We start from the raw sequence: 11,569 nt of genomic DNA, 5'->3' as shown, positions 1-11,569 counted from the left end.
TTCCCTACATTGGCTTTTTATTTCTTGCAGTGGTTTGAAAATACTATTCCTCAAGTGAGAAACCAAAATATATTAGCTAGATAATCTTGCTAACTTCAGTTCAAAAGGGAACAAGATTTTCTGAATTAGTAGTGATGATTTTTAAAAATACAAATGAGCTTTTTATTTTAAAACTCACAGTATACTAATAAAATTCATTGAGGTAGAAAGACCAGCTTGAATAAGTGTGATTTAAAGTAGCAGTTAGGGGCACCTGGGTGGCTCAGTCAGTTGAGCATCTGACTTTGGCTCAGGGCATGATCTCACAGTTTGTGAGTTCCGAGCCCTGCATTGGGCTCTTTGCTGACATCTCGGAGCCTGGAGCCTGCTTCGGATTCTGTGTCTCCCTTGTCCCTCTCTCTCTCTGCCCCTCCCCCATCAAAAAAAAAAGCATTAGAAAAATAAAATAGCAGTTACATTGCTCTCAAGACCATAGGTATTCCAAAAGCACAAAGTATCGGTTAAAACTCTGAAGTGGTGCAACTCTCAGTTTGCATGGTGTTGTCTCCAAAACAAGGCTAACTTCAGCTCTGTTCCTGTTTCAGTTATATCACAGATTCTCTCCTTTATTTATTTATTTATTTCAGAGGCAAGGGGTCTCTTTTATTTTTTAATTAAAAATTTACACGCTGAGGTATATACAATAAGCCTTTTTTTAAATGTTAAACCTTTTAAACCTTCTTTCACACTAAAGCATAAAATGTTCTGACCCTATGTGTCCTGTCTGATCAAGTTTTAGAAACGTACCACACCCATATTAAGATTTTTAATTCATTGGACTGAAGATTTATGGGATTACTGAAAGCCCCCTTTGTACAGGGCATGTTACCATTTATTCTGGATTGGTGGTGCGGAACATTGACTTCGTTACATTATACACATCTGAAGCAAGAATGGCTGTACTGTTAAGGGAGAAGAAAAACACTCAAAATAAATCACAAACACACCCACCCACACCCACCTACTAGGCAGCTTGTTCAATAGTTATTTGTACTTATTTTGTGCTTATTTCTAAGACTGTCCTTCATTCCCTTCATGGATAGTTTGAAATGTATGATGAGTATTCTGACTGTTGCTATGGTTTCCTTGCCTCTAAAATTTATTATGCTTATTGTGTGGGCTGGGGTTTCTTAACCTCAGCACGGATTGCCATTTGGGGCTGGCTGATTTCTTGCTGGGGGAGGGAGGAATGTTCGGCAGCATCCCTGGCCCCGCTAGATGCCAGGAGCATCTCTCCTTCTCCTCCCTCCGTTGTGACAACCCCAGATGTCTCCAGACAGTGTCAAATGTCCCCTAGGCGGCAAAATCATCCGCCGTGGAGCACTACTGGTGCAGGCCACGAGAGAGGGTCTGGGGTACCACATGCTGCTGTTTGGGAAGCTCCCGCCTGAGAAGAGCTGGGAAATCGAGAACCGGCACCACTGTAACCACCACAAAAGCAGCACAAACAAAACACAAAGAACAAAGTCAGGAGCCGTTATTGAGAGCTTACTGTGTGCCCCACACGGTGCAGAGATTGCTCCTGATTCTCCCAGCGAGCCTGCAGGAAAGTGTAATTTTCCTGGTTCTCCAGGTAAGGGAGCTCTGAGAGGTGAAGTAGCGTTTTCAGGCTATGCCACTAGTGGATGATGGGAGAGCAGGAATGCACATCTCAGGCTTTCAGGTCCAGAGCCTGGGCTGGTCCCCTTCCCTCCACAATGTCACCTAAGTAGCCTCTAACCGATGTAAGGTGCTACTCCCAACAGACCTATTTTGGGTTCCTTATTAGTACATGGGGTGGGGTGGGGGGAGAGAATCACAAATATACTAAGATCAGACTTACAAATCTGTTAGACTTGGGACATTTTTGTAGCATGCAGGTTTAATTTAAACAATCTACCTGAGGGTCGCCTGGGTGCCTCAGTTGGTTGAGCATCTGACTTTGGCTCAGATCGTGATCTTACGGTTTGTGAGTTCGAGCCCCGCATTGGGCTCTGTGCTGACAGCTCAGAGCCTGGAGCCTGCTTCGAATTCTGTGTCTTATTCTCTCTCTGTCCCTCCCCCACTTGTGTTCTGTCTCTCTCTGTCTCTCAAGTAAATGTAAAAAAAATTTTTTTAAACAATCTACTTGATTAAGATATGCCTGCCAAGTGGAGGCTTACTGAAAGAATATGGGGACCCACCAACTTCTCAGCCAATATTTCCGTTGCCAGAAAAGCTCTTGCGAGACGTGAAAGCAGCCCTTGGCCCTGGCTCACCCCACTATGTGGCACTTTCCTCGTGGGCTTTAGAAAGGCCACCATCGCTTGGAAGTGCAGTGTTTCCCTTGTTAAAATGCCCTGCACATACACGAGCTGGTTCTTAACAGAGCAATGCTCATAGGTGAATCTGAAAACACAAATGTAATACTGTTCTTCAAATGACCAAAAATCTGTTATAGTTTGGGTGAAAGACTTGGGAGTTTGTCAGAGATTCAGAGGTCCACCTTTTAGCACAAGCTGTGCCACAATTTGAAATTACATTCCAAGAAAAAGAATCTCCTCTTTCCCTTCGAGTGAGTGAATCTGATGCGGCTCTCGCAGGTCATCATATGCACGTGTTCACATGAAGAGAGCCGGGCGGAAGTGAACACACGTCTGTCAGAATTGACTGAAGGCTCACTAATGTTTACCTCCGGGTAGAACAAAAGTAACTGTAAACTCGTGAATTTGCAGTGTTTAGTCCAGATAGTTCTTCGCGTGTGCCATTTCTGCCGTGGCTATATGATTTTAGATGTAGTAAATACGGTACAGGATTTGTATTTCTGAAGTATACGTTTGGATTTTGCAAAGCTTGGATTGAGACCAGGGAGCCACCCTCACATCATATGTTGTCAGATTAAAAATGAAGCCCTCATTAAGACAGATTATTTTACTTGGCCGTGCAGTAGTATCTCCGGGCTCAATTAATATAATTGTTTACTTCTGCTGGAGGTAAGTTTACGTTTGCCTTTTAAGCAATGACGTAATTCTTTTTGTATTAGCCAATTGCTAGTTCTTTGTGAGCTCAGAAATACACTTTGCCTTATATAAAACAGTCTTTTTCTGATTGAGAGAGGTATTTGTACTTCACTTATCACATGAAATCGTAACCCAAAGATTCAGCATGTTCTTACACTGCCTACATTTAGATCTTATTGGAATTCTTTAAATAATTACATTTCTGTCCTTAAGGAAAATAAATCGAGCAAGCTAGCGCCATACTTCGTGTTGAGCACTATATGGAAAAATGCTAGTTCTCGTTAAAGCTAATGCTTTGTAGAAGTAGCAGTGTTGCTGTGGGCACAATTACGAGAAGGTGATTGGGGGCCCAACTGTGATGGAAGAGGCCGAGAGAACGTGTTTAGGTGGGTTGTTTTACTGAAGGACGAAACACACATAATCTGAGTAACTGAGTGTTTCGTCAAAACTACTCAGAGAGAGCAAGCTGGAAGCCACAAAGATTATGCTGTAAATCTGAGATTTAAAAAATACACGAGAAAGTTGCATTATGTAGAGGCGGCAGAATAGTAGGATGGAAGGAGCCAGATTTTGATGCTGCTGGTAACTAGCTGTGTGGCATTAAACAAATCACCTTCCCTGGACTGTTTTCTTACGTTAGGTCGGAATATTTGATTTCTAAGGTTTCGCCTAGCTTTGAAGATCTCGTTTTTCTAAGGCTTTTGTGATTAGAGAAGGCTCAGGCAGTGGTAGAATAATTTCTTGATTGGTGCGCTATACAGGGAAGCCTTAGGATGAATTCAGAAGGATCCAAATGATGTGCTTATTCAGAAGAAAAGGGGCCCGGATAATAGGGGACTCTGTTCTGATGACTCTCCAGTCGAATGAAGTGCCCTTGGGCGGTGTACCTTTTTGCATAACACACCTAAACTCACCTGCTTCTAACAACCATGTCTCAGGCTGCACTGGTTTTTACTTCTGTTTTCATAATGTCCTAACAAAGTGGCAATATCTTAAGATATTAGGTTAAGTATATGTATCTATGGTGACCCTTCTGTGTGTACATGTGTGACTATGTGTTACCTTTTGTACACACACAACACAAACGAATAGCCATATGTATTGATGTGTTAGGCTGAATGCCCCTGCAGGAAAAATCTTCAGACACACAAAGCTCCGAGGGAGCCTGGGGCCGGGCAGGTAGAGCAAGACCGTGTAGGCTGGGAGCGGAGTGGACCAGCGATGCTAGAGGCCTGGCGCACTGCACATCAGGCTGTGCTGGAGGAAAGGACTGGCCCGGAGACACCTGCAGCAGTGGGACCCTTGGAGGGCGAGAACCTCAAGGGAAGAGTCCTAAAAAATACACCCCTCTCACCCCCGCCCTGCACCCCAAGAAAGCTTATCCTTGCTGTAGCTCTGGGAGGAAATAAGTTTCCCGCAAGAATTTGAAAACGCTGGCCTTTTTTAAAGGAGTTGAACCTCTAATAACCTCATGGTGAGGAGAACCATAAGGTGAGAACAGATAAAAAGCTAAGGGAGTGAAGGTTAGGGTATATGGCAGAAGCAAACATAAAACCGCTGTGAAGGGCCTCCTTCAGCTCAGACTACAAAAGATTTCTTTTAAAAAAATTTTTTTTAACATTTATTCATTTTTGAGAGACAGAGCATGAGCGGGGGAGGAGCAGAGAGAGAGGGAGACACAGAATCCGAAACAGGCTCCAGACTCTGAGCTGTCAGCACAGAGCCCAACGCAGGGCTCAAACCCACTGACTGTGAGAACATGACCTGAGCCCAAGTTGGACACTTAACCGACTGAGCCACCCAGGTGCCCCTACAAAGGATTTCTTAAAAAACAAAAAGAAAAACAAAACAAGACCCACTTAAGATGAATTCCTAATACAAAGTTACAAGTGACAAGAAAATGGCCCACCATGAGGTAGAGTTGACAGACACAATAAACACTGGGATTTTCAGCCTAAGAACTCAACATAATAACAAATCTTAAAGAAAATATAAATTGTTTAAAATGATGAAAGGCATAGTAGACTATACAAATAGAACTTCCATAAAGGGAAAGTCATTGGAATATATTTAATGGGTTAAGTGACAGATTAGACAACAGGTGAAGAGACTGCCACGTGACCTGGAGGAGCCTGCCCAAAATGTAGCACAGAGAAGCATAAACGTGTTCATACATTCTTAACATTTTTTTGAGTAGTTTGAACCTTAGAAGATGAAGCACAAAGTTGAATGTTGGCACCACGTAAAAAGTGTTGTTAGACCTGTGTGTGTAGCATGGCAGCCAGTAGCCACATGTTGCAGTGAGCACTTTGTGGCTAATGTGACTGAGGAACTGAATCTTAAATTTTATTTATTTTTAATTAATTAACTTAAAATTAAAAACTTATACCCACTCGAAAACTCTATTTGCAGCAACTTGGGCTTGTAAACCAACTTGGTATAAGAATGGGTAAAATATTGCATGACTATTTAGGGTCTGAATGGAGATGAGCTGTTAAGTGTAAAATATACACCAGATTTCAAAGACAGTATGAGAAAGGTAAGTATTTATTTAAAAAATAATTGAATATCGAAATGGATATACTACATAAGTAAAATATATTATTAAAATGAACATCCCCTGGTGTTTTTTTTTTAATGTGGCCATTAGAAAGTTAAACATTACACACATGGCTTACAGTTTTCTGTTCAACAGCACGATGCTGGACGCGTACTTTAAAAATGCTTGAGATCTGAGTTAGTCCCTCAGCCCTCAAATGCTGAAGGGTGGAGAGTAGGATGTGCAGAGCTAAAAAAAAAATTCATCCTCAGTTTTAACTGCGGTTACAGGAGGCTGTACCAGCAAAGGAATCCTTTGTCACTAAAAATAAAGCCACTCTAAGGACTCTGGCTGCAAGTTGTGACTTGTTTTCTCTTAAGTTCCAGATAAAACTGTGGTGTTTAGGTTGTGAATGTGGTTTCTACAATTATTAAAGTGATTATGAACATGGAAAGTATACACAGAAATATAGAAAATGTATATACATACATATATTCACACACTCATATTTGGTTTTGGTTAGCAAGTTTTCTCTTGAGTTTACACTGTTTCTGAAATACTCAAGATAAATTCAGACTCTACATCAGTGGTTCTCATCCTCAGTGTACCTGCCTATCAACTGGGGACCTTGCCACAAGTCCTGAGTTTGATCCAGTGAAGGATATATTTATGAGGATACAAAAATGAGTATATGAGTATATGAATGAACATATATATATATATATATATATATATATATATATATATATGTCCACTGTCTCCTCCAACTAACCTCCATTTTCTTCTCTTTTGTATCTCAGCAAGCAACACTATCTCCACACGATTCTTTTTGTTTTGTTTTGTTTTTTATTTTATTTTTGAGAGAGAGAGAGAGAGTGCGAGCAGGGGAGGGTCAGAAAGAGAGGGAGGTACAGAATCTGAAGCAGACTCCAGGCTCTGAGCCAGCTGTCAGCACAGAGCCTGATGCGGGGCTCGAACCCACGAACCGTGAGATCATGACCTGAATGGAAGCTGGACGCTCAACCAACCGAGCCACCCAGGTGCCCCTCTCCACGTGATTCTGATACAGCTGGTTCTCAGTCCACTCTGAGAAACACTTTTTTTCAAGGAGAGCTTCCATAATCAATGCTAGTATTACAGTCCTTATGGCTGTTGTCCAAGGGTTTAAGATTTCACCATTTTTGTTTTCCTCCCGGTAGTTTATAAGCACACTAAGGACATCAGGCGGCCTCACAGCGCATCGTCAAGAACCACTATACTTTTTTACCTGGGAAGTGCTGGTTCGATGCTATTCCCCTTGTTTAGTCAGAATGTCTCCTTAGGGCAGAACATTCCCAGCTTGTGCTTCAGTATTAAATGTTCATTTGATTAAAACTTTCAATAAAGCAGCACTTCCATTCTAACCGTTAGGAAGGAAATCTGTCCTGGGTGTGATAAAAAGGTTGCAGAAGGGGCCAGAAGGTGAGAACTTAATGTCAGTAACTGCATGGTGTTGAGGCTTTGTGAAGCTGGACAAGAGCCCCACTCATTTGTGGACTCTGAAGTAGGTGCAGTCGTGACTCAGTGTTACCACTCAGGTGTGTAAACACGGAATGTGTTAAACTTTATGTGCTCTCAGCGTGCTGCCCCATATTTTTGTTATGTAACTAGAATAAACCCGTTAATATTCCATATTCAAATACCATCCCCACTTCCAAAGCATCATGTCTCCCCATGAAATGAAAAGGACCCATAAAAGTCTCTAAATGGTTTAATCTATTGTCCCTCAGCAGAGCTGAGACTTAAAACTAAGAATGAGAATTTTGATAACACTTTCTAAAAAAATGCTTTATTTAAAAATACGATCTTTTTAAAAAAGAGACAACTTTTATATACAGTTACTTAGTTTAGAAACAGTCAAAAACACAATAAAATAAACCCAGATTTAGAAATTATGATTTGTAACATATACAATACTGATGTTGGACGAGATCAAAGTTTAAGTGTATGATTGATTCTTTCTGTCCCGTCACGTTTCTGTAATACACATTTGTTAAAACCAGTGGCTTGGGACTAGAGGAGAGGGCCTGTGTGAGTGCCTGGCAGATACCGAAAGGCAGCGGCCAGGCAGTGTATTCTTATTTCTTTGAGTGTTTGTGTCCGAAAAGAACATGTCTCCCATTTTTATTCTCGTTTTCCATTTTCTTCTTTGGGATTTATTTATGTGTGGCTCTAAGGCCAGTTCGTCAATACCAGGCCTTTTTAAAAATGGAAGTTCTCAGCACAAGGAGCACAGACTGCCATTGACAGCACAGGACTCAGAGCTAATGCCCTTAGCACATGAACATTCAACATGATTTTGGTCTACAAGGCGGGACTCCGAGCTACTATGAACCAATCTTTTTAAGCATGGTACTGAAATATTTCAAAGCACGTTCAAATATCTTAGTAATAAACCAGAAGAAATGGCTTGTCACCCAAAGTGCTATTAGCTACTGTATTCAAGAGGCTATCTTGATGTCACAATCTGAAACTTAAAGTTTTCTGTTTTGTTTTCTTTTTTTAAACCACCCACAGTTATTGCTTCTCAAACTAGGGAACCCTAGCCATCTTCCTGGGGTATCAATTTTACTGAAGGATTTGGAAAGAAGTTAAAAATTTTTTCTGATCTGAAAAAGTTCTGTTGAATATATCCACAAGCAAAATCAGAATAATTTTAAAGATAAAACATACAACTTCAAAGAAATGACAAGGTGACATTTTGGACGGTGCCCTCATACCCTATCTCCTATGAAGAGTATTTCAGTAGTGACATCTATGAATCAATGACCTAGGAGACCCTGATTTCTGAAAGTATAGTCAGATCCTTACAGAGAGTAAATACAAATAAAATTCAGACTCTTCTCTCATCCTCTTGAGTTTCACCTTCAAAAATAACATAATTCTCTGATTGTATATAGTCCTGTCTACACTGATCAGGAAGAAAGCCAAGGAAGGAACTCTGGACTGTTTATTTCTACTGTTTAATAATTACAGGAATATCTGCAGTCAGAGAGGATTGCTGGCTTACAAGTAAACATACAATATATTTCATAAAGAATGGCAGAATTCCTGAATCCAAAAGATTTGAACTTGACCCACCAAAAATAATGGGAACAATAATTGTGGGTGGTTTTATCCTTCTTTCAGACTTACATTAAATCACGTCATTCCTGTTCCTTACTTCCCTTTTTGTTGAAGAGGTAAGCATATGGTGCTTTTCAGAACTATTTGTTGTTAATTTTATTACCTCCTTTAAAACCCCAAATACACCAGGGGTTCTTCCTCAATTCCAGAGAGATCCTTCCAGTATACCAAGGGGGTAAACCCCAACTGACTGCCAACAATAACCACTCACTAAATGGAAAGTCAATGGTCATTTTCTGTATAAATAACATCTATAAAGAACAAAATGAAATTGCCAATGAAATTATTTGAGACAAATTTACAAAAAAAATTTTTTTTAACCAATGGGTCAACTTCATAAGGCCATGTAAGGAAATCATAATTTGTAAATCAAGTTGTCATCCAACACATTTAATAATTAAATATAGTTAAATATGACACTGGATCAAAAATGACCCTAGATAAGGATTAAACTCATTAATCCCACAATTTAATGAGACCATCCCAACCACATGTGATGACTTTAGAGGTTTCATGAGGATGCCACACTGCACCGATGCACACTTTATCATGAGCTTTAAACCGACTGTAGAGTTTTGTGGTCTTCCAGTCCCAGATATTCAATTTTCCATTTCCATCTCCTGAAATCACATAGCTAGAATAAGAAGGAAAATAAATTCAAGTTATTCAAAGACCTTAAAGTGGATAAGGAACAGAGAAAGAGTTTATCTTTTTCCCTGTAACCTTAAAAAAAGTCAATATGAATATACGATACTCAAAATAACAAGGTAGGGGATAAAGCAGTCTATAATTTAAACTACTAGAAAAATCTCCCCATTGAGTTACCAGTTTAGGAGTAAAACTCGACTTGGAAGACTGGAAACCCAAAGCCACAGTAGGTGCAGTACTCAGTCACTCTCTAGACGGTCAGAACCAGTGTGGGGAGCAGCTTCGCACAGAGCCAGCGAGCGCCACTTCTACTGCAGTCCGGCTGGACCCACTTCATAGTTATTTTCTGGCTCCAACATCCTTTGACGATGTCTAAGGTAGACTCTAAGGTACAATTTCCAGCCTAACCATACAAGGTTTCAGAGATTTCTGAATTGCTTATCCCTGTATATTTTAGCTGAGAATAGGGGAATGAATGCAGAGTTTCACTCATAGAAAGGCTCTATCTGGGCTCTGCAAATCCAGTGCGGCCTAGAAATAGTCAAGAGCTGGATTTGAGGTTTCAACACCAAAGCTGCAGGGAAGTGGTTCGTGTCAACACTGTGATACAGAATTAATTGTGCTGGTGTTCAGTCACAGCAGTAGAGTCATTACAGTCTGCCCAGCCTTGTTAGAAGAGCAGAGCGAAAGTACGGCATCGCCCGTATAAACAGGAATTTATGATGTGGTTGAAGGGTACAGGACCCAGGAGTAGAAGGAGACACATGACAGAACTTAAAAAAGCCAGTATGACATGTAGTTTTCACAACTTGTTCCTGCCTTTCCAGCAGCATTGTGACACCCTGCACAGTTCTCATACAATTACATCAGTGAGAGTGATTTTTAAAGTGTTATCACTTGTACAACAGTAGTTTATATCAGCATATTTGAATATGAGAATACAGGAGATTTAAACTTACCTCATGTCTGGTGAAAAGTCCACCTGACAAGCATAACCTGCTACCATATGGCCCTTAAAAATTTTTTTCTTATTTAATCTAAATCTGTTCTGTGCTCCGAAAATTAAGATTTGGTTGTCCATTGATTGGCATGCTAGCCATTTCCCTGTAAATTAAAAAAATGGGACATTTTAGAGCAAGACCAAAAATTCTACAAAGACTTTAAATATTTTCAGACATTAATATTCTCTTATTACCAACTACTTTATGACAATAGGAAAATGAATTTACTATACCATCTGTAAAGCATTACAAAAGTGTTGCTGACAAGAGGGATTTATATATAAAGTAATGGATTTTGTGCATATAATCCCATATCATTAAGCACTCTCCATATAAAAGCTTTTTTTGCTTACATAAGGATATACCGAAATTCTGAGTTTAGCATTAACAGAACTCAAGTAAGATTTTATGAAATGAAATTAATTTGGAATAAGTACAACAGAACCAAGGGGGAAAAGAGACTTATCTATGTTAATTATAGAAAAAGGAAAGATTACCTCTAGGTGAGAAAACCTAGGGTTATTAAATAAAACTATTAAAAAAGGATATATCGCTAAAAAACTATAGTAACTATATTGAAAGGCCAAATTGCTTTTATCTACCCACAATTCATCAAAGCCTTGAGAGCCTAAACTGCGGGATCTTTTTGCGTCCTGTGGTGCGTGCAGACATTAGTAACCGAGGATGTGCTCCTAACAGTATTCCGTCTGGGAGAGTAAAAGCCTTGTTCTGGGTACAATGTTTGTAATGGATAGTTTAAAAAAAAACACACTGTGTAAGATGCAGATACAGAGTGACAAATGTGACGAAGTATACAGTATGATGATTATCAAAATAGAACTCAGGTTGCTCTTCTAAAAATCATAAGGGGTGCCTGGGTGGCTCAGTCAGTTAAGTGTCCGACTTTGGCTCAGGTCAGATCTCACCGTCCATGGGTTTGAGCCCCATGTCGGGCTCTGTGCTGACCGCTCAGAGCCTGGAGCCTGCTTCCGATTCTGTGTCTCCCTCTCTCTCTGCACCTCCCCCACTCACTCTCTGTCCCTCTCTCTCAAAATAAAGACATTAAAAAAAATTGTTTTTTTTTAAATCATAGGACATTTAACAAAAATAATTACTGATTTGCCTGTGGCAGAACCTTGATAGAAGCACAAAGTATTTCTTGCCTCTTTCTTCTTCCTTGCTCCGCACTCACAGGAGCT

At 40.2% G+C, this 11,569-nt stretch overlaps 1 protein-coding gene across 1 annotated transcript in view; it reads right to left on the bottom strand.

The window, feature by feature from the left end:
* Positions 1–7,362: 7,362 nt before the first annotated feature.
* CDC40 (cell division cycle 40) overlaps positions 7,363–11,569 on the bottom strand; it is a 55,677-nt gene continuing 51,470 nt past the window's right edge. Inside the window, exons 15-16 of the mRNA XM_029943207.1 lie at positions 10,329–10,473; positions 7,363–9,355 (exon numbers count right to left, since the gene is read on the bottom strand). Coding sequence (XP_029799067.1) covers positions 9,178–9,355; positions 10,329–10,473 — 323 coding nt within the window. The 3' untranslated portion in view covers positions 7,363–9,177. The remainder of the gene's footprint in view (positions 9,356–10,328; positions 10,474–11,569) is intronic.

Source organism: Suricata suricatta, chromosome 7 (assembly GCF_006229205.1).
Source record: "Suricata suricatta isolate VVHF042 chromosome 7, meerkat_22Aug2017_6uvM2_HiC, whole genome shotgun sequence".
Lineage (NCBI taxonomy): Eukaryota > Metazoa > Chordata > Mammalia > Carnivora > Herpestidae > Suricata > Suricata suricatta.
This window is presented reverse-complemented; position numbering and strand designations above follow the sequence as displayed.